This window comes from Heteronotia binoei, chromosome 7, assembly GCF_032191835.1.
Source record: "Heteronotia binoei isolate CCM8104 ecotype False Entrance Well chromosome 7, APGP_CSIRO_Hbin_v1, whole genome shotgun sequence".
NCBI lineage: Eukaryota > Metazoa > Chordata > Lepidosauria > Squamata > Gekkonidae > Heteronotia > Heteronotia binoei.
The window spans coordinates 33558296-33582710 of record NC_083229.1 but is presented as its reverse complement, the minus strand read 5'-3'; the positions used below and the strand labels follow the sequence as shown (position 1 = coordinate 33582710).

At 43.1% G+C, this 24415-nt stretch overlaps 1 protein-coding gene across 1 annotated transcript in view; it reads right to left on the bottom strand.

Annotated features, from left to right (window-relative positions):
- ANGPT1 (angiopoietin 1) overlaps nucleotides 1–23678 on the bottom strand; it is a 199739-nt gene extending 176061 nt beyond the window's left edge. Inside the window, exon 1 of the mRNA XM_060243325.1 lies at nucleotides 22964–23678. Coding sequence (XP_060099308.1) covers nucleotides 22964–23260 — 297 coding nt within the window. The 5' untranslated portion in view covers nucleotides 23261–23678. The remainder of the gene's footprint in view (nucleotides 1–22963) is intronic.
- Nucleotides 23679–24415: the final 737 nt, after the last annotated feature.

Genomic DNA, 24415 nt, shown 5'->3' with positions numbered 1-24415 from the left:
GGCTGGATTTGCACATTACTGGAATATTTTTTCTTTTTTTTCTGGGGGGGGGCATTCCTAACACAAGCCACCTCAAGTGAAGGCAGAAAATGTTTCAAACAAATAAATACTCTATCCTGCCCAATGACATGACAGATGGAGCACTGCAATTGACTCAAAGCAGTCTCTGACCTAGCCAACACAACACAACGGAAGCTCTTGTTTCCTGGAAGCGAGAAATAGGGTAATCTCTGAATGTATCTGGCCATGCTTTTCTCACATCTGTGCCAAAGAATAGGCTAATGCCCTTTTCATACTCTTTGAAAGACTATTTTCAAACCCATCTGAGTATTAGGAAGGGATCAGAATAGAGCTACAGTGTTATGAGAGACATAAGTTGTTATTAAACAAGGTGAGGAGGAAGGTTTCCAGAGACTGTATGCAAAATGACTTGGTCCAAACTTTCACCCATTCTGATCAGAAAGCCTCCCCAAGTCTTTTGCTCATGGAAAATACAGCTTCTTTGCTCCCAAGGCTGCTCCCCTATAAGCTGTCTCAGAGAATGTACAGTCCTGAAACCTTATCAGTCAGTCTGTGAATGTATTTGCACACTTTCTTCTACTATCAGGTCCACAAGCTGGACATTTTGACAATGGATGAATGCTGTTTTTCTAAATAGTGGGAAGACCTGTCCCTCAAATTCTCAGTCATCTCTGGCATTAGCCACTAAGTCTGTCTGTCTATCTACCTATCTATCATCTAGTACTGCTCTTACAGCTATAGCCTTGAGCAGAAAATAAAGCAACAAAATAGTATAATTCCTTACTTAATATTATTCTTCTGATGTTTAATAATCACCATGGAAAGAGTAACAAAATCATTTATATACAATTATAGTCATGTCACCTGTGTTCTCATACCATCAGATGCCTCCTTGGGCATGTCCATATTTTTAAATAAAGGAGTAACTGGCCCACAACTCATTAAATATAGGACATTCCATGACCATATGTTTAACTGTTTCAACTTTGTCATGTGAACATCTATGTGTTCTATCTGAATATAACACTTTTTTATATCTACTCTCCAAAACTGCCGAAGGGAGAGAATTCATTCTTGCCAAAGTAAAAGCTCATCTGAGCTTTGGTATTGTCAAACAAATATTTTAGCAGTTGTGTCGGGAGGTGAATGCCCAAATAAGATGCTAAACATACCCTATGGGCTCTGGCAGATGTATTGCAAGTACCTTAGCCATTAAGTCAACTCTTCTGCTACAGAAAGAAATCCTTTTAAGCCATGATCTCTTCATCCCTTAGCCTTGAAATGTTTTCCTCCCCTGTATCCATATTGCTTTTGGGAAATTTTCAGAGATTCACAGAACTCAATTTAATTATCTCAGCATTCTCAGAGGCAGGTGAAGAATCACAGGCCTGTTTAGACTCACATTTTAGGAACACAGAGGTATGCCTTTAAATGACAACAGACCTCCAGGGAGGTGGAGCCTGAGACATGCACCTCCCTGCTCCACTAATTCAACCCTCAGCAATCCATGTATCAATACTATAGCAGCATTCAAGGCAGCTGATCAATCTAGTCCAGTCTCAGGCTCCCACGATGCGCTGACCAAGGTGCTGACTTGCACTCTGTTGCCTGTCTGCTGAGTCCTGCTGTCCATCATTGTTGAGACCTACTCCCTGATCCCCACATACTTGTCCCTTGGCAGGTGCCACACCTTAAGGAGAGCATTTCAGAAGGTGGCCATGCTGGTCTGCAGTAGAATACCTAGATTTGAGTCCAATAGAACCTTAGAGATAAAGAGAGCTATGAGTCTCAAAAGTTCATACCCTGAAAATCTTGTTGATCCATAAAGGTGCTACTGGACTCAAATCCACCTTAATAAGACAAACAGACAAAAATATACCAAAAAATGAAGGTGTTTTTCATGAATAACCAAAGCAAAACACACTCGCACAACCTGAAAATAATGTTTGGGCTCAGCAAAAGTTAGCATACCATACATCAGTATTCATGGCTTTTTTTGTAGCAGGAACATCTTTGCATATTAGGCCACACCCCCTAATGCAGCCAATCCTCCTGGAGTCCTGTAGGTTGTTGGAGGATTGGCTACATCAGGGGTGTATGGCCTAATATGCAAAGGAGTTCCTGCTACAAAAAAACCCCCCTGCTTGCAGATTTTACTGCAGTAAGAACAAATTCATAAACATCCTTTGAAAGGAAATCCACATGATTCAACAACAACAAAACACATCTTAAGGGATCATGGTAACTCTCTCCTTGTACCTTTAGAGAGAACTTTAGCAATCATATTCCAAAATTTCACTCCTCTACCACATTCCCACCAAATACATATAAAATGGGCACTGGTAGTTCTGCATACCAAACAATCCCCGTTAGTGCCTTCATAAATTTCTGCCAATTTGTAGGATGACAGTGCCACTATTGCCTTTTAGCTGCAGTTGCTGCTTTATAACTTTTATGAAACAGAGTTTTGCTTCCAAATTTTTTACACACTAACTGTCTTTATTATGCAACATTATCAAATTAAGGACAGGGAAGATTCAGCCTTTCCAGTATGTGCAGGGATTTTTCTGTAGCAAGAATTCCTTTTCATATTAGGCCACACACCCCTGATGTAGCTAATCCTCCAAGAGCTTACAGGGCTCTTAGTACAGGGTCTACTGTAAGCTCCAGGAGGATTGACTACATCTGGGGGTCTGTCCTAATATGCAAAGAAGTTCCTGATACAAAAAAAAGCCCTGAGCGCCAGTTTGGTGTAGTGGTTAAGTGTGTGGACTCTTATCTGGGAGAACCGGGTTTGATTCCCCACTCCTCCACTTGCACCTGCTGGAATGGCCTTGGGTCAGCCACAGCTTTTGCAAGAATTGTCCTTGAAAGGGCAGCTTCTGTGAGAGCTCTCTCAGCCCCACTCACCTCACAGGATGTCTGTTGTCGGGGAAGAAGATAAAGGAGATTGCAAGTTGCTCTGAAACTCTGATTCTGAGAGAGAGAGCGCTGCGCTGCATGATTGGCCGTTGCTCGCCTCACTGTTTTGTTATGGTTTGTCCCGCCCTCATTCACATGCCCCCTCCTCCTCCTCTCTCTCTCAGATCAGAGACGCTCCATATTCACTCAATAAGACGCACACACTTCCCCCCCCTTCTTTTTTTGGGGAAAGTGTGTCTTATGGAGCAAAAAATACGGTAAATCTATAGTCGTCTTCTTTTTATGCGAATTAATGAAGTTGGAACTTGGAAAATTAAATGTACTGTATTGCAAGAAATCAAAAAAATTGCAATAATCTCTCAAAATAAGTATACCACTATAGTTATTGATATCTCTCCAAAGTGGGAGGGAGCTGCAAGACTGGATTCAAAACCAGTGACACTTTGAAAGCTGAGAGAATCCAGCTTGGAATTCTTCAAGCATAAAACTAGGAAGTTTGGTCTGCAGTCAGCTCCAATATTCCATCACATTAACTTATTGCTCAGTGGACAGAGAACAAAGCAAACTCAAGTATCTGAAAACTGAAGCATTTTGTTCATTTAAAAAAGTTCATACACTCTGCATGATTATTTTGGAAGCTGTCTCGTGAATGATCCAACAAAACTCAATTTTATACATGCGCACACCCATCTCGTAATTCTAAGCTTGCCATATTGCTGTGTTTTGCGCACCACAGAAAGAGATGTTTTCCGTTTTACACAATTTCATTTTCAGGGAAAGCCCTAGAGGTTCTACCCAAGTTGATGTTTCCAAGCTGTGCAGAAGTGTAAAATATTTATCCACAACCCCAAACTTAACAATACACTTCCCTGTTACTATAGATCACAGTCAAAGTTTCAGCTCCCCCCACCCCCAATAGCAATGAAAGGGCAAAGGAGCTTATAGCTCACAAAATAGTTATAAAACTAACAGCTGCTATGTGTGTGTTTTTGAGGAGTTGTTGGTAACAAGTGCAATAAAGAAGAGATGGCTTTTATACTCTGCTTTTCTTAACCCTATGAAGTCTCAAAGCAGCTTACAATTGCCTTGCCTTCCCCGCCCCACAACAGACACCCTGTGAGGCAGGTGAGGCTGAGAGTGTTCTGAGAGAGCTGTGAAACCTATTTAGAACGCCTTCCAGAGCAATGCTAAACAGAACTGCACCTTTCCAAAGCTCACAGACTTCAACAGACTTAGAAGGATGCAACTCTGTTTAGGACTGCAGTCTGCAGTGGACTCTTCTCTGCTTGGCAGAGAGATGGCAATGCAGGTTATAGTCCTGCAACCCTTTTTCACTGCACAGCAGATGATCAATGTACCTACAAGGGTTTTTAAAAGCTCATCATATGCACAGCTGGAGCAGACTCAAGGATCTGAACCAGATATGTTGTTATCAGTGTTCCACCTAAGCTGAGTTAGTGAGAGCTAGCTCACAGGTTTTTAGCCTCCAGCTCACACATTTTTGTCTTAGCTCAGGAAGAATGGCCCCAGAGCAAACTAATCTATGCAGTAGCTCACAACTTTAATGCAAGTAGCTCACAAAGTAGAATTTTTGCTCATAGGACTCTGCAGCTTAGAGGGAGCATTGTAAACTGCCAATCTGTAGCTTTTATTTTACAGAGGGAAATGGGGACATGGGAGTCTAGGAAGCAACCTGCTAACATAATTCGGGGGTAGGAATCATTCCCAATCTCAAAAACTACTATCAGGCAAACCCTGAGCATTAACAAGATTCATCCACAGGAGGAATTAACTGAATCCACTGTATTCAGCTACTTTCTCCTTAATTGAAATACATTCAACTGGATTATTTTCCTGTTTTATCTCTGGCTTTATCCCCATTATTCCCTTTGAGGTCTTCAATGTCTCAGATTTTAGACTGTAATTTCCTCAGAGTAGGTATCTGTCTCCCCCCTGCTCTGTAAAGCACAATGTACAAGGGCGCTACAAAAATAATAAAAGGCTAGTAACAAGCACGGCTGAGGCTGACCACCACCAGTATTTGCGGTTAGGAGGTGAGAAAGGCCAGAAGGAGGATTACCTGGCCACGTTGTCCCCTCTGGCAAGGTGAGCCAGTGAGTCACATCACTGGGGCAGGGAAAGGCTGCAGGGGCTATATAGGTATGCCCACATGAGACCCTGGCCTTCTTTTGTTCACTCATGATGGCACTACAAAAATAACAGTAACAAACAAAGTGGCCTCCTGCTGAGTCAGATCATTGCCATAAGTATCAAAGTTGTCTGTTCAGACTAGTAGCAGCTCTCCAGGGTCTCAGGCAGAGGTCTTTTGGGCCACTGACTACCTGATACTTTCAACTGGAAATGCCAGGGATTGAACCAGGGAGCTTCTGCATGTAAGGGAGATGCTCTACCACAGTGGTGAACCCCTTTGCAATTATGGCACACACAAGGCATTTGCTCAAAAAAGATTGCAACTGGCTTCCTATCCCATCGGCTGGCCTTCTCTTTGCTGTGATACCATCTTATTGCTATACCATCACCCATTGTATTTTTAGACCATCAGTACCCTGAATTGTAGAATGTGCCCAACTGAAACTGCCATCTATGGCCTATAACTTGCCTATTGTTTTATTGTACTGCCTGATATTGTTTTGATTTTAATTGTAAGTCTGAATTGTTTTATCTATGTTGTCTTCTGCACAGAGCACGTTTCAGGAAAGGGCGGAATATAAATTAACTAAATAAATAAAAATAAATATTGGGAAACTGTACCATGAGAGCAGCAGCTATTCAGATCACAGCATGCAATGAAAAGAGGATCCGTTCCTATTTTGTTTTCTTCACGGATGTGACTGACTGGAACTAGACTGATATTCTCTGTGGAAATTTCTGCTCAAAGTGGCACCATCAAATATAGATTGGTGGCACAGAAGAAAGCAACAATGGATTTAAAAAAAAAAACAAAACACCTTGATATATGTTACATAAAGATTATATCTGCACATACATTTAGAATCCCCTCCTCTTGCAAGGCCAGATCTCCAAAGGTATTGGCATCTTTTTAATATCTTCCCCTTCAGAAGGGTCACTCCAGTTCTGTACTGGGGAAGTGAGAACTGATGCTCAGAACAGCTGTTCCTAAGATTTGACCAGGATAAGGGCAGTATATTTAATCCTGAGAGGATATCTTTAGGAAGTTAATTTTTTGAACACTCAGGCGAACAAGTTTAGAGCATGCATAAATAAGATGATGAAAAAGGCAAGCAGACTATATTTCTGAAGGATAAACATTTTACAACATTGCTTAGGAGGGCGTTTAAACACTTATTCCTGGGGCCTCCGCAGCTATATAAAATATTGTCCAAGACTAAATGCTTGGAAGGTCAGGGTTTCATATACTTCACAAGTTACAGGATAAAATTCACTCAAATTAAAGCCAGGGCTTACTTCAAGGACAATTGGGGGGGGGGGATAATTTAGGAGTTCTTGACATCAAGTTCCACATGATAGTGTCACATTTCTGCCTCAGTATACAGAAATATTAAAATCCCAAATAACACAACTTAAGAAATGTTCACCATCTAGGGCTGCCGAACTCACCAGAAAATGAGGGCAAACCCAGAAGTGACAGCAGTAGCTCTCGGAATTACCATAAGTGCCATCGAGGTTCTGGTTTTTTTTCTGGAAGTGATATCATCACACTTGGAATACCACCTCCAACATGTCCCCTCCCCAAACCTCCCACCAGTTGCCAGGCTCAGCCGCTCACCATTTATAGCTGTAGTCTACAAAAACATAGGTCAGGGAGACAAACAGATGGTTCTTTTAGAGTCTGAATACAGTTTATTGAAATTGGGTCCAGTTACTCAGAAAAAAATAGGGATACTGTATACAGATATGTTTTATTTTAATATCTTGCATATAGCCCAGGCTAGCCCAGTCTTCTCAGATCTTGGAAGTTAAGCAGGGTTGATCATGGCTAATATTTGGATGGGAGACCACCAAGGAATACCAGGGTTGTGACATGGAGGCAGGCAATGGCAAACCACCTCTGAACATTTCTTGCTTTGAAAACCCCATGGGGTTGCCATAAGTCAGCTGTTACTTAATGGCAAAACAACAGATTTGTCTCCCCTGACCTGAATGGTCCAGCTAGCCTGATCTCATCAGCTCCTGGAAGCTAAGCAGCATTGGCCCTGGTTAGTACTTGGATGGAGACCACCAAGGAAGCCCAGGGTTGCTCCACAGAGGCAGACAATGGCAAACCAGTTCTGTTCATCATTTGGTTTGAAAACCTTAAGAGGTTGCTTTAAGTCAGCTGCAACTTGGTGGCACTTTCCACCACCAATGTTTGTCTATGGCAGGGGTGGCCAAACAGTGGCTCGGGAGCCACATGTGGCTCTTTCACACATATTGTGTGGCTGCTGAAGCCTCCGCCACTCAATCATCCAGCTTGGTGAAGGCATTTCTCTCCTTAAATCACTTCTCCAAGTCAGCCAGAGAATGCATTGAAAGTTTAAGTTTCTTTCCACCTCTCTCTCCCTCCCCGATCTATTTGCCTACTGACCTTTTCTTCCTTGCAGCTCTCAAAATATCTGATGTTCATGTCTTGTAGCTTTCAAACATTTTGCATTTATTCAGTGTGGCTCTTATAATAAACAAGTTTGGCCACCCCTGATCTATGGCTTAGAAACCCATCTCCATCCCACCTATTTTCTTTTAAACATTTTCCATTTTCATTCATTTGTTTGATGGCATCTAGAAGTTGTAGAAGTTAACAGTTTGTGTCATGTCTAGTCCCATGTAAACTGCTAAGTGCAATAACCGGGGTTGCCAATCTCCAGGTAGCACCTGGGGATCTCCCACTATTACAATTGATCCCCAGTTCCCATAGTGGCCCCGTGGCACAGAGTGGTAAAGCAGCAGTACTTGCAGTACTGTGGTCTGAACTCTCTGCTCATGACCTGAATTCGATTCCGGCGGAAGCTGGATTCAGGTAGCCAGCCCAAGGTTGACTCAGTCTTCCATCCTTCCGAGGTCGGTAAAATGAGTACCCAGCTTGCTGGGGGGGGGGAGTGTAAAAGACTGGGGAAGGCAATGGCAATCCACCCTGTAAAGAGTCTGCCGTGAAAACGTTGTGAAAGCAACGTCACCACAGAGTCAGAAACGACTGGTGCTTGCACAGGGGACCTTCCTTTCCTTTTCCCCTGGATAAAATGACTGCTTTGAAAGATAAATTCTATGGCATTATATGAACATATGAAGCTGCCTTATACTGAATCAGACCTTCGGTCCATCAAAGTCAGTATTGTCTTCTCAGACTGGCAGCCGCTCTCCAGGGTCTCAAGCTGAGGTTTTTCACACCTAATTGCCTGGACCCTTTTTTGGAGATGCCAGGGATTGAACCTGGGACCTTCTGCTTCCCAAGCAGATGCTCTACCACTGAGCCACCGTCCCTCCCCCTAAATCCTGCTGAGGTCCCTCCCCTTCAAAAACCCCACTGTCCCTAAGGTGCAACGATGTCAACAGCATCTGAATGAGGGTGTGGATGCATAACTAAATGCACACCTGCATCTGCTATGGAAGAGGGAACCTGTCTGCACATATAGATCTTTCTTTTTGCTGGTGGTAAACACATACCATTTCTCCATTACGTTAGCAACTCGTAAGCCCAACTTGTTTCATCAAGTGTACATTGCTACTCTATTGCTGGTAAATTCCCCCAGAGAAAATCCCAGGGCAACATTCTAGGGACAAGTCTGATGACAGATAGCTTTGCATGATTTAGTGTTACCACAAAGTGCCAAGCTACCACTGTTATTAATGAAAATAAGTTATTGGCGGTTCGATGGCCCATTGTGACAGGGCTTTCCATCAAAGCCTGGGAAATATTTGGAGAGACTAAAATGCAGCAAAATGCACTGATACAACAAAAGAGAGAGAATGGCTTTAACAGAACCTTTTGAAACTTCTACTTGTTTTTAAATGGTTGCCAAATGAGTAATCTTTCAATATTCACCAATCCTTAAAGCATTTCCATGTTGAAGATCACTTGACTGGTGTGGTGAGGTGTCTCTCTCTGTGGGTTTCTGGAATCTGAATTAATAAAAAGGCTTAACAAAAAAATCCAGCATGAATAGATGTTTTCAATGATAAAAGCAGCCAAGTATTTTACTTTGGGACACAAGAGTGCACTATTATTTTGAGACAATGTGGATTTTATATAATTGTATTGGCTGCCTGGTTCTATCCTTGGCTGCAGATGTAATAATTCCTGCAGGGAACGTTACTCTTAAAATTCAATATGTACTTACGTATATGCCACCAAGTCACAAGCAACTTATGGTGACCCCAGCATGGGCCCTTCAAGGCAAGCAAGTAGCGGAGATGGTTTGCCATTGTCTTCTTCTGCAGAGTCTTCTTTGGTGGTCTCCTATCAAAGCACCAACCCTGCTTAGCTTTTGAGATCTGATGAGATTGGGCTATACCATTCTTCCTTTCTTCCCATAAAATCCCTCAACTTCCCTTAAAAAGACTAATTTTGGAATTGTTCCCACCCAGCTTTGTCATGCCAAGCACTTTCCATGAAACTAAAGAGGCCCATGGCAGATGGGTAACTCAGTATTACTTCAGCAGCATCCAAAAAGTGGTGCAGCAGCTGGCACAACATCTTACCATCAATCTATCTATTAAGAGTGGGGTTTTTTACCCATCTTTTCCTTGACGGCATTTAGGGCAGTCTACATGGCTCTCTCCTCTTCCATTTTACCCTCACAATATCTCTGTGAGGCAGGTTAGATTGAGAGAATGAGGGGCCTAAGTTCCCTTAGCAAGTCCCATGGCAGAGTGTCAAAGTATTTTATTGTTGTAGCCGTAGGCCATAACAAACCAGCAAACCCCACAAAGTATACAGTTTACTTTCAGCCATAAAAAATAAAACAAAAAAATACATAGCAAAATACAGTACTATGAACAATATTTAAAACATATATAATAAAACAATGTGGCAGAATGAGGCTATAACTTGGCCACGATTTTTGTATGGGTGGCTGTACTTCTTGTTTTTATTGCTAAAAAAGATGAAAGGAGTCACCTTAAGGGTAACATCTAGAATGGCATCAACCAATAAAAAATTAATACATTCCTCTTCTGATTTAAACATTGTGAGAAATTGATTCAGCAGTTTATTTCGGCTGGGCCCATAAAATGGACAGAATAGAATATGAACAATATCCTCTATCTGATTGGTACCAAAGGAACAAAGATGCTGGTCCATGGGAATTTTTTGAAATCTACCCTGAAGGTACGAGGAAGGCATGGTTTGGAAACAGGCTTGTGTAAAGGCCTTTCTTAAGAGTGACAATTTGGCAGAGTGGGAATTTGAACCCAGCTCTCCCAAGCCCCTGATACTGTCACTATTAACCACACAAGTTCTCAAAAGCCTGGTACAGAACCACCACCCTGCTGACTCATCACATTGGGAGGAAGATCAAGCATAAGCATGCAGGTTCCTCCCCCGCCTCCAGGCGATTAGTAGGACATCTACAGAGTGCAACTGCACAGAGGAAGCAGCAGCCTGTACATTTCCTCCCCATGATCAGTAATGCTGCTCATAGAATCCTGCTGGTCACAGGGAGACAGAACATGCATGGCCATTTCTTCTGCAAGATTGCACAGGAAATCATGCTGAGGCAGTGGACAGGGCCAGCGTTCTTGCATTTCCTCCCCATGCAGTGAGTCAACCAGGTTACTGTGTAAGAGCATGTGTAATAATACCTAGGTTGTCTTTATGGAAGGAGACCTCCCAAAAAAAGGGTCAGCGTCCCCTTCAGAAGGACTCCAGATCCCCCAAAACATCTCCTATTCCCACATAGGAAACAGTGAACCCAAACATCTAAAAATCTGAAAAAATGAACTCAAACCAGCATTGAGATACCTGAAAATCTGCAATTAAAGTACCAGTGTGCTACCCACAATCCAAATCTGAACCTTTACAGATCCCTCCCCCCACCCCCAGTGCATACCCTCCTTCAACTTCTCTGCAAGAAAAGCAGTCAGATGATTGCGGGGGGGGGGGGGGGGGTTGCCACTGTATGTAGGAAGCCAGGCAAACCAGTGGGTGCTCAAGAGTAAGATGCTTCTTTCACTGTAATGAAACAAGTTTCTTCTTGTATTAGTTCATGGGATGATTCTGGCTTGGCCTCTAGCTATGCTTGTCTTGCATATAATACAAATACTTTTTATAAATAAACTAATTGTTAAGGGGAAAACCCAACATATATATGCCTCAACTGGATTATTTCTTGGCCATCTGTACAGAAGACCTGCTTGAGGCAGCTTACAACCCATTTAAAACCCATAAAACATCAACAACAGTAAAACAATTGATAACCATTTTAAAACAACCAGCAGCAGCAAATGGATCATAAAACAGTCAGTTCCCCTTTCCAGTATAAAACAAAAATTAGCATGGCAGTTGAAAGTGAATAAAATCAGGGCATAACTAAAATCAGATAAAATTCATAACATGAAGCAACATGAACATGAATTAAATCACCACAAATAATATTAAACTTTTAGTTAAACAGTTTGCAAAATGGCCAGGACTAAAAATCCATCAAAGCCTAGGGCATGGGTTCCTAATGTGGTGCACGTTGGAGCTATAGTGCCCACTGACATCTTTCCTGGCACTCACCAAGTGTTTTTGGGAAAGTGGGAGGGGTCATGTGGAGCTTTGGCCAAGCAAGGCTTCCATTTGGCCATTGGAGATTTGATTGCTTGTATGGGCTTTTTAAAATGTTGCTTTCTCAGCTGCTGCCATCACAACCCTAGGAATCACTGTGTGATTGAAGGTAAGCTCTGTCAGCCATTTTGTGTCCGGATCTCCCTCCTGCAGTAACCATTTTGTGGCAGCACCCACCATACTATATCAAAATTCCAGGCTCAAAAAGTTTGGGAATCTCTGGTCTGGCCTAGCGAAATTAAACTGTTCTCACCACCAGGTATTTGAAAGATCGGGGAAGAGTGCCATCACCAAAAAGTCACTGCCTACAGCTGCCATCCATATTACTTCCATCAGTGGAGGCACACAGAGCAGAGCTTAAGATGACGACCTTCAGGGCTTTTTTTGTTGTAGAAAAAGCCCAGCAGGAACTCATTTGCACATTAGGCCACACCCCCTGACACCAAGCCAGCCAGAAATGCAATCCTGCGTGTTCCTGCTCAAAAAAAGCCCTGATGGCCTCAACCAACAGGCAGGACTGTATGGGATGGTGTTCTTTAAGCACCCTGATCTTAAGTTCTTTAGGGTTTCAAAAGCAAGAGCTTTTTGCCCAGAAACAAAAAGGTAGCTTCCTTTTTCCTGCATGTTTACCAGAGCTCCAATATCTTGAGCCATCTCAACCAGAACTGTATCCAGCATTTGAAATGTATCCATACCACAGATTTATACAGAAACAGTACGACACTGACAGATTAATTCTCAGCCCCTTTCCTACTCATCCCCTGCATGGAATTTCCCTTTTTATTTCCCCACTGCCACCACACACAGGGTTGACATTTTTATGGAGCTAATCAACCACAACTCCAAGATAAGCTCTGAGTCTGTTCACAGGGAGGGCAGGATACGAACAGAAATAAAATAAATAAATGAAATATATTTGGTTAACTATTCTTGGCACTCCCATCTTGGCACATATTCTTGGCACTCCACTTCGGCACTCCCACTTCCACTTTAGCTTTACCCCTTCTGCGTAATAGAGGCACCTTTAGGATCTGGTGCCATCTTGTCCTTTAGGAGATCGTCAGGGCTTTTTTTGTAGAAAAAGTCCAGCAGGAACTCATTTGCATGTTAGGCCACACCTCCTGATGTCACCATAGTTTCACATAGCGCTTTTTGTAGAAAAATCCCTGCAGAAATTCATTTGCATATTAGGCCACACCCCCTGCCACCAAGCCTGACAGAACTACATTCCTGTGCGTTCCTGCTCAAAAAAAGCCCTGGAGATCGTAATGTTTTCAATTTTATTTATTCGATTTTATTTGCTATAACTGTTGTGAACTGCCCTAAGCCTCACTTTGGGAACAGCAGTTAAAAAATCAAATAAATAAATAATTCAAGGAAAAGTAGAATTAAAAAAATGTAAGATATTGAAGCAATCACCCACTTTTGTGATTGTTTGACACAGTCCATTCTATCATCTTATTTTAACCTCATTCTGCTGTATTCAAAGATCCAGTGAGAGAGTGATTTGTTCATTAATACTAGTATTTATTAATGTCCTTTTCCTTTCCCTCCCCACAACAGACACCCTGTGAGGTAGATGGGGCTGAGAGAGCTCTCCCAATAACTGCTCTTGAGCGGAACAGCTCTGAGAGAGTTATGACTGATCCAAGGTCACTCCAGCTTTTGCATGTGGAATGGGCAATCAAACCTGGTTCTCCCAGATAAGAGTCCTCATACTTAACCACTACACCAAACTTTGAGAGAAGGGCAGGATACAAATCCAGCTCTTCTTCTTTACTAACTAGTTGAGCCAGCACCTAACAAGTCACCTCATTAATGGGTTTTCACTCCACAATGGAGAACAGAGCTTCATACCTTCCAGTATTTCACAGCCAAGACATAGGGAGATACATTTAAAGCCCCAAACCAAGGAGCAAGATCTGAAACACACTTTCCATATTGTGCATTGTTGTTTACTCTGAAATAACTTTGCCCACACTAAAACCCAAAATGGTGTTCATAAAAGCATTTAAAGCAATCAACAACAATTTTCAATGTCAACAGCACCTAATGCAACTGTATAGTGTGGGATATTAGGCTACATACCACATGGTGCCTTACAGAGCAATCCTATGCCGCTTACACCCTTCCAAGTCTAATAAACTCTATTAGGCTGCAGTTCTCACAAGCATGCATTCATATGCTTGTATCACATGAGGCAACATGATTCCCTTGTCCAACCAGGGATTTAGCTTCTACTAACTCTTGAAGAATGGCAACACCTCCAATGATGCATGCTAACAAAATGTTAACAAGGGATTCTAAAAGGCAAAAATAGCAACACACTAGCCACAATGATTTACCAGGTGCCATAAAATAAGGACTGGGCCTCGTAAACTGGAATTATTGAAAGAAATGGAATTCCTGCTCAAGGCAAGGCAAGTCTGACACAGGATGGAATGTCAATGGAGCCACATTGTTCTTCCAGATACTATAATCAGATTGGGATACAGGGATTTCTAGTAGCCAGAAACATTCATTTATTCTTGCAGATCATGTGCCAGATTCATTTTTGTTACATATTTAGGTCATCCTTCATTCAAGGAGTTTAGGACATAGGATTGCCAAGTCCAATTCAAGAAATATCTGGGGACTTTGGGGGTGGGGCCAGGAGACACTGGGGGTGGAGCCATGATCTAGGTTGGAACAAGTACAATTGAACTCCAAAGGAAGTTCTGGCCATCACATTGAAAGGGACTACACACCTTTTGAATGCCTTCCCTCCATTATAAATAATGAAGGATATGGGCACCTTCTTTGGGGGCTCATAGAATTGGGCCCCCTGGTCCAATCCTTTTGAAAATTGGAGGGTGTTTTGAGAAAAAGCATCAGATGCTATGCTGCAAATTTGGTGCCTCTACCTCAAAGAACACTCCCCCCAGAGCCCCAGACACCCGTGGATCAATTTCCCATTATTCCCAATGGGAATCATTCTCCATAGGGAATAATAGAGTGACCAGTAGACATTTCCCTCTCCCCCCCCCATGGGGGAAGGGCCTCCAAACCGGGGAATTCCCTGCCCCCACCTGGGGATTGGCAACCCTCTCTCTCTCACACACACACAAACACACACACACTTACTGGGTCTGGTTACTTGCTCTGAAAACGAAAGCCAAACAAACTGAAGCTGCTGCTAAGAACATAAGAGAAGCCATGTTGTATCAGGCCAATGGCCCATCCAGTCCAACACTCCGTGTCACACAGTGGCCAAAAAAATTATACACACACACACTGTGGCTAATAGCCACTGATGGACCTCTGCTCCATATTTTTATCTAACCCCCTCTGGAAGCTGTCTATGCTTGTAGCCGCCACCACCTCCTGTGGTGCTGACCATTCCCCATGAAGTGCTACCTGTTTCCTGCTCAACTTTAAAGGTACACGAATAATAGAAACACACACATTTTAAAACAGGACCTGTTTGCAGGTTTCTAAACCTGCTGGAGCTCCAGAAGTACATGGTAGCTGTGAGGGCGGAGCTTCCCCTCGCTGGCCAGCTGGCTGGGGGCAGGGGGAAGCCTGTAAAACAGGGGATCCCCCGCTGGGACCTGGGGATTGGGAAGCTAGGGCACTTTAAAAAGTTCTTCCACTTTCCACTTTCTTACTTCCCTTACCACTGTGAGACAGGCTGGGGTGTAAGAAAGTGGTCACCCCAAGGTCGTTCAATGAGTATCATGCCTAAGGGAGGGAGTTGAAGCCAGGCCTCCTCAGTTCTGTTCCTAACTTCTACACTGCACAGACTGTAATTTACTGGTGGCGGTGGAAGATGCTGTCAAGTCATGGTCAGTTTATGGCAACAATGAAGGGCAGGAAACGAGCAGAGGTGCTTTGCTATTGTCTGCCTCTGCATAACAACCTTGGACTTTTTTGGCGGTCTTCCATTCACTTACTAATGAGGGTCGGGCCTGCTTAGTTTCTGAGGCCTGTTGAGATCAGTCTTGCCTGGGCCATCCAGGTTAGGGCTGTAATGTACTAGTACATATTTAATTCTTGTCTTTTTAGATTGAGGAGTAAACTCTCAAGTTGTATCTTTACATGGGGCTGCTCTTGTGTCAAATCTGAAAGCTTCAACTGATGCAGAATGCGCAGCCAGGTTGTTATTGGGTCTCTCCTTGTGGGAACACATTCAGCCTGTGCTAAAAGCACTGCATTGGTTACCTATTGCTTACCGGATTCATTTGAAGGGGCTGGTTCTTACCTTTAAAGCCCTATATGGCCAGGGACCTGCATACCTATGGGACCACCTTTCCCCACATATTCCCCAGAGAGTATTATGGTTGGGGTTTCAACACCTTCTTTCAATCCCGGGCCCTAGAGGGGCCAGGATGGCCATAAGAAGAGAAGGGTTTTCTCGATCACAGCCCCATGCTTGTGGAATGAGCTCTCGAGGATGTCAGAGCCCTGCAGGACCTTTTACAATTCCACAGGGCTTGTAAGACGGAGCTCTTCCACCAAGACTTTGACAGCGAAAGCAGCGATCATTGCCTGATCGGACGGAATGGAATCACTGTGAAGCTGGACCTTCTATTTTATCTGGAGAACTGAATAAATTATATGAAGAAAGCTGGCTGCACTTTGCCATTTTGGATTTAGCACTTTTAATGTTGATGTAGTAATTTTATTGGTTTTATTGTTTTAACCATCTCAGCTGATCTGTAAGCCGCCCTTAGCCCACTTCGGTGGGGAGGGCAGGATATAAGTTAAATAAATAAATATTATCTCAGTTATGGGGATGGCATCATGGTTCAGTAGGAGGCCATCTGCTTTGGCTGCAGAAGATCCCAGGTTCAATTACCAGCATGTCCAGTTACAAGGATCACATAGCAGATCATATGCAAGACCTCTTCCAGTGATGCTGGACAGCTGCTGCCAGTCACAGGAGACAATACTGTCCTTGATTGACCAATGGTTTGACTCAATATCAGGCAACTTCATAAAGCTGCAAATAAACCTAAATAAATGCAGTTTGCTGCATGAAGAAGGTGCTTTTTGGGGGGAGATGTCACTGGATATCTCATGATCCTCACCAGATCATATTTCAGTGAAGCCATTCACATTTTTGTGGGTTGGGGAAGACCTCAATGCATAAATGCTGATTTTCAAGAACCATCTTTTTGAAGTTCCTTTTTGGTTATCCATTGAAAAACATAGTCACCAATTAGGGTTGCCAGCTCCCAGATGCCAGCTGGCTGGTGGGGAAAACCCTGTCCCAAACAGGGATGTCATCACACAATGTACCCAATGTGATGATGTCACTTCCAGGTGACATCATTGTGCTGGAGACATAGTGCAGGTACACTCTGGTATTTGGGCAAGCATTTGATGCAAACCCAGGAATTATGGCACGACCTTGCTAAAGGAAGACTTGGTAGAACTTCACATTTGCAGTTGTTGTACAGTGACTCCCTTTTTGAGACATATGGGCTGCTGTATTTTTACGAAGCATGAGATGGATTTGATTATTATTCCATTTATTCAGGAGCATGATCTGACCCTTACATCCAGGGCCTGGCTACTATAGATGGCTAGCTATGTGCTGACCCTTGTAGCCAAGCAGGCCCATGGCATGTCTGTGTGTGGAGGGAGAAATGTTATGTGGCCTTCCAGCATAATGTTCCCCATGCCCATATCAGGGCATAGTACTTAGAGGTCATGATTTGGAAGGCTGGGAAGGAGAGGGGAACAATTGGCCAGAGCAGCAGCATCTGATAGCCTTGGATCCATCTTTCATGGAATTCAAGAGGACACAAATACAGCTTCTAGTTGGGTTCCTGCTTTGCTCTACACATCAGACAGGCTGTCTACTGGGAGGGTAAGGGTAGAATGGAGCACATCAAGACCAGTCTATGGCCATTTCTTGGTGGGATGACAGCCCTTCTCTCTTTATAGAGGATATGACTCTCAAAAGCTTATACCTTGGAACACTTGTTGGTCTTTAAGGTGCTATTGGTCTTTAAAGTGCTATTATCTCAGTATTGCTCATTTCAGTAGGCATGCAGTAGGATTTGGGGGAAGAAGCCCCTTTGTTGCTATTCCCATGGCCCACTTTCTGCTACATTGCCATCAGGTACAAGCAAGGAGCATTTCTGCACCAATCATGATGCTCATATTTAACATATGGAATAACTCAGGCAGGTAGAATCCTTGTCTGTGTAGAATGAGAGCTCTCCCCAAAGCCAGCTTGTCAACAGTGCAACTGAAGGAAACATCATGCACAGAAATGTCAATTAGGATGACGCTGTGCAGTCGGAGTGTACCTATGTTTTGGCAGAAATGTATATGCTGAGTCACTCTCTTCCCTTCCTGATCCAGAGAAATGAATGGTTAAAGACGACAGCACCTGGAAATGGAAACTGATGCCAAACATCACAGAAAAACTGAGCGGAAGTGGCCTAATCAGTTCAGGTCCGCAAGTCAGAGGAGGTTGCATTTGGATTAGCTGCTGCATTTAGTGTGTGCATCCTTCGCACAGTGCACATAGTTATGTAGCTCTAAAACTGGCACTATATAGAGAATCAGATCTAGACAAAATCCATCTATGAAAGCTTATTGACAGTGTCATCCTATGCAAGGTTACACCTTTCTAAGTCCACTGAAGTTAATAAGCTTGGAAAGGGTGTAACTCCACTTGGGATTTCATCGTGAGCAAGCAACCCTATCATGACACTATTTCACAATCTAATGTATCTCTCTGGGTTTGAAACCTCTCTTTCAAGGTGGGGTATGTGGTGAAGGGGGAACTCCCAAGTTTGTCAGACTAAAGGATATAGACAAATAAAATCTCAGGGCTGAAGTAAGAAAGTTAATGCTTGCACATAGCTTACTATATAGCTTACTAAGAGATGAGGCAATGTTATGACACTGCAAAATTACAAAACGTTAAAAAAAACCCATCTAATTTATCCAAATGCAGAAAAGCATCCTTATTCTGAAAGAAACAGAGTAGGATCTAGGATCCCCCCGTATTCTGCCATGGAAGCTTGTTGGGTAACCTCAAGTGACCCTCTCAGCCTAACCTACCCTAACCTACCTCATAGGATTGTTGTGAGGACAAAATGGAGGAGGGGAAAATGATGTAACCTCTTTGAGTCCCCCATTGGGATAACAACAGGGGTATAAATATCTAAATAGAGAGCCACTTTGGTGTAGTGGTTGAGAGGTAGACTCTGCCCTGACCTGGATAGCCCAGGCAAGCCCAATCTCTTCAGATCTCAGAAGCTAAGCAGGGTTGACTCTGGCAAGTAATTGGATGGAAGACCTATTTGGAATACCAGTAGTCAGGAGAACGGGGCAGACTTTATACAGCCATCCCTCTGAATATCCTTCAGGTTCCCAGTGGGGGTCAGTCACCAGAGGTTTCCATGACTTCCAGGTGCAGACACACACAAAAAAATTACAAAAAATACCTCCAAAAAAGAGCAGTGGACTCTAATCTAGAGAATCAGGTTTGATTCCCCACTCCTTCACATGCAGCCAGCTGAGTGATCTTGGGTCAGCCACGTTTCTCACAGAGCTATTCTCTCAACAGTTTTCTCAGAGCTCTCTCAGCTCCACCTACCTCACAGGGTATCTGTTGTGGGTAGAGGAAGGGAAAGGAGATTGTAAACCACTCTGGGACTCAGAGTGAAGGGCGGGGTAAAAAAAATCCAATGTCTTCTTCATCTAAATAATGAAATGCTATTTTATTTACTTCATTTATATCCTGCCTTTCTCCCCAGTGGAGATTTAGAGTGGCTTATAACTTTCTCCTCTCCTCTTTATCCTTACAAAACCTGTGAGGTAGGTGAGAGTGTGTGACTGGCCTAACGTCATCCAGCAAGCTTTCATGGTAAAGTAGGGATTTCTCCCAGATCCTGGTCTGATACCCTAACCACTACACCACACTGTCTCTCAGCCTCTGTCGTCCCAATTAAAGTTTACTAGAAACAGGTGCAGAGCAGGGCAGCATTCCTGTATATACGGAAACAGCTAAATTACGAATTCCCCTGTGTTGTCACCACATCTAACCTATGAAAAAGCACCTTATTAGGACTATTCTCAATTTATGGTTTAGCAGATTAACCAGTGACTTATTCTTAAAAAGGAAATTATATTTATGAGGTCTGAATCTTTGGTTTCAGCATCCTATAAAATGGTTTGCGAGCGGTATGAAAACTGCCGGCCACATCAAGCCGGCCCTCCCCTTCGTCAACCTATAACTATCTCTGGCATTGCATGGATCAGACATTAAATGAATACCATGTGCACATCTGCACACTTGTGAAACCATCTGTATTTGTAATGGTACCTCACATTTGCTTCTGTTGTTTACTGGGGGGAGGGGTGGAATCCTGAACAGTTGCCAAGCTAGAACAAAAAAAAAATGTTCAGGAAGTTCTTTTCGGCAATCTTTAAACAATGAAATTGCCATCTAAGCATTTCTGTGTTGCGTGAAAGCCTATCACTGCAAGGAACAGAAAATAGTACGCAGTCTGTTCTACACTGTTAGGCAAACATGGCAGATAGGAAACCCAAGGTTAAACAATGAAGGAAGTTATCCTTGTTAAAATAAATGATTCTCAGAAAAGTGTAAATACATCGACCAAGTCATCATCTGCTGGGTCTTTTTGGTTAAAGCTTCCTCGGTTCCCCCTCTCCCTCCTCCCCATCATGTCCATGCAGATTTCATTGGACAATATCAAAACTTAATTGCTTGCAGAAAGGCACGGAAATTTTCAATTAGTTTGAGCCGACACATCACTGCAAAAAACCCAAAAAAAGCCTTTAAAATACTTATTTTGTTTTCTAAAATTTGCCTTAAAAAAGAAACGCTCAAACTACATTTCTTCCAGATTAGCCACTTTAAAACCCCTTACATCAAATTCCTAGCTAAGTGACACAAAAGTTGATTCCTTTTTTTTTTTTTTTAAATTCTGCAAAGTTTCTCTTCCGAAAGGCCTTTGTTTGAGGCATGGCCTAAGAGAACTGATATGTTCTGGCGGGCTTTTATTGCCATACAGTTTTAATGAATGTGATATATCACAGCGCAGGCTCAAGAACACACAGGGTCATGAGCGCCGTAGTATACATTTCTCCTCCAGTTTTAACACAGCTGTAACGATGTACTTGGGTGATGGCCATGCAACAAGCAATATTTCTCATTGAGTCTGTCTGCAGCAATATTACTAAAAAGCCATATTATTCTAACCAATGGTTTTGGGGGTGGGGGGAACCATTAGAGGACAGAAATCTGAGCACTGGAGCTTTAAATGTTTCAGTAATATATGTTTTGCAATTAAGCATTATTCATTCATTGGCAGGTGAAATTACTGCCTCAGTGTGCCACACTGATAGCCCTGACCCAGAATACAGATTTCAGAGGTATAACGATGGAGCTCCGTAGATGGATCACAGTGAGCCATGCCCCCCATAGCAGATTCTTTCGTTCTATGGAGGAAGGCAAGATCTCTTTGTCCCTTTGCTACTTTCAATGAATACAATGGATGACCTTTCACCTCTTCTCAAAATGCAGGTAACCAGTGAACAGCAGAAACTTTGGTGATACATTTTAGCCACCACTTGCATGTTCATCCTCTATTCTCTCTTAAAACACAAGAGTCAGGTTTGCAATTTGGAGTTTTCCCTAACTCTGGAAACTCATCTTCTTTCTCGCCCCTTCACCAGCGAAACAATGGGCTTAGCTCGGTCCCTAGTGGTCAATCGCAGTACAAGGCACCAACTCATCCATGCGATTCAGCGAACAGCTCAGAATTTTAAAAGGGCCGTTTCTGCCCTGCGCGAGCTTTGCTTTTTTAGACTCAAAGCAATGGCCAAATAAACTAAAGATGATGTCCAAAGAAAACCCAGGCTCCTCTCCTTGAACTTTCCTCTTTCTAAAGTTCAATCTGCAGGTTCAGGCAGCAGCCCTAACTTCCTACGTATATCTTTATAATTTCCCCAAGGAATTCAGTAACTAAACATTTTTAGGATTAGATCAAGATGGGTAGCTGTGTTTGTCTGTCTGTAGCAGTAGAAAAGAGCAAGAGTGCAGTAGCCCCTTAAAGGCTAACAAAATTAGTGGCAGGGTAGAAGCTTTCCGGAAGCGAGCAGTGACTCCTGACAGCTCATACCCTGCCACAAATTTTGTTCATCTTTAAGATGCTACTGAGCTTTTGCTCATTTCTGTCTTTAGGATTATGTATCACCTATGCTAACAGCAAAAGGCTATTCACTACATTACATTATGTGTCCTTTGCTAACAATCCTACATGGTTTCCTCCAAAATTCAGGTTCTAATGTGTCAGTGAAAGGAACGAAAGTCAGTTGTCACGCAAAGCAGCACAATATAGCAAAGTGCTGTGTCTATTCATCTAATCCTAATTTTATGCCTGTGGTGCTGTAATACAACTCTTTGATGACATCTGAGAATGACAAGATCACACATGGAAAGTGGAAGACTGAGACACCCTCGGAATGTTCCGTCGATCCAGAGATGAATCAGAATTTTACACATCATTTGTTAATACTGTACTGATATGAGTTTCCAAACAACAAGCTCCTTTACAAGATATCAGTGATTGACTGCATTGGATAAAAAGTTATCTCCTTACCTAGCTATACGCTGCACTGTAAAGATAAATGCAAACTATTCCATCTGGTTCTGCCAGAGTTGTTCCAATTAAGTACATTTCTAACCCGCGTCACCTTTTGTTTAACCAGACCACAGAAGAAAGCACTAGGCAACTGCTTATTTTAAAACTATCCACTGCTGAATGCTGCTATCACTCCCCGCTGATGCTCATTATGAGTGATGTCAAATGCGGTTGGTTTTATTTTTCAACATTTTAAAAACAACAGTTTCTCAACAATCTTAACATATGCACCCAGTGCTGAATGTGTTCTCTGATCCACTGACAGTATGACTCATCTCTAACAGCTGGTCTCTAACTGCTTCTAAGTGGCTGTGCGGCAATATATATTGAAAGAGTATGTTTTTACCTTCACATCCAGGTACATATCTAGCACTAAGTTATTATTGCTAGTCCATTCCAAAAGCTTGACAAACTCTTCCCAGAAATGTTTGGAAAGCTGTGCTCTCCCATCATTCCACCATGGAGAGCACATTGGAACAGCTGCATTTTTCAAAAACAGGTACAAGCCTTGACGTTTTGCTTACATGACAATTGGCACATGGCACAAGCGCCTAAGGAATCTCTCCAGGTGCATGACCCACAGCAAGACAGATGGGAGGCTTACCTTTTGCAGCCACTGTGTGTAATTTTCCATCACATGCTCCAGACGCTGCAGTTTCTGGGAAGAGAAATCCTGTTCCACGTGGGGGGCATCCCTCTGAAGAGCGTTGGTGTTGTACTGCTCGGTGGTGCTTTCGCGACAGTTCCCATCCTGTTCCGGAAGGATGAAGGTGTAGGTGCACTGCCCATGCTGAATCCGGTTATACCTTCTTGCACTGGACTCAGGAGTCCGGCGCTGATTATTGCAGCCAATGTGAGCCAGAAGAGCAGTCAGGAAAGCAAACTCCAGGAAAACGGTCATGTTATCAGCCTTCTTCTTTCCTGCTTTTAGAGATACTGTTCTCACTTCCTTTTTTCTTTTTTTTTTTAAAAGCAAAAGTTCTTCGTTTTGTCTTTGAAGGGGAATGAGGAGGGCTCAGTTCGGCTGGCTGTGACTCCCCCCCCCTCCCCAAATTACTGTTTCAGGAGAGATGATCCTTAACTGGAGCAATTTATGACATAGTAGCTGAGATTTATCGTTTCCTCTCTCTGTTACGCTGCAGCATGCAGGCTGCCTGAGTCAGCAGCCCAAGGGTAGCCCCAGCCTCTTTCTCCTAGCCTCGCTGTGGCTGAACTGCTATTTTTCTCGGAGACCTCAGTGTGTTTTATTAAGGTTGCATATTCAAGCCAAGTTGGAAGCCAGCAGCCTTTCACAAGATGACTTGACAGGAATGTGTGTGCGTGTGTGCGCGAGAGTGTGTCCCCGTGCGAAAAGGATGCCTGACGGGATCGGCAAAGAGGGATCATCTTACACTCTGGCTGGATGCATGACCTCAATCATGTACGCCCCACTCGGCTCCTTCGGCACACACAGAGTGGCTAAGAGCCTTTGACAAAGTTTAACGAGTCAAACAGTCCACCTTAATAGACTTCCTCTGCTTTAGGCTGCACTATTAAAATGTACTTAAAGGGTCTGAGCTGGTTGTAATCCCCACCCCGCCCCCCCAAGTAAACACACAAACCCACGGGCCCGTGGAAAAAGCCTCTGCTATCAGCATGGGTATGGGACCAAGTGGCTCTCTCTGGGAATGCAAAATCAGAAGGGCGGACTGAGATTCCCGTCAAAGGATGGGAAGAAATGCTGGGTAACTGAACATGCTTTCTTGGAGCAAGATCCCTTCTCTTATCGCAGCAGAATGACTTCTGTGGCAGAAAGATAGCATCGGAGGCTGTCAAGCAATTGTTGAGGAAACATCACTCATCAGATGTTTTCTTTGCCTGCTGAGACAAGAAGGCTTACATGTGTAATGGGGAAGATGCAAGCGAGGCAACTTTTAATTTATAAAATTCAATATCTGAAACATCTGGGCAGAGATCCAGCAATGCTGTCTGTGCCTTAGGCTTCCAAAGAGGCAGTTCTCTTTCAGTATTTTCCTTTGTAGATCTGCATGCTGCTTTTTTTTAAAAAAATTGATCA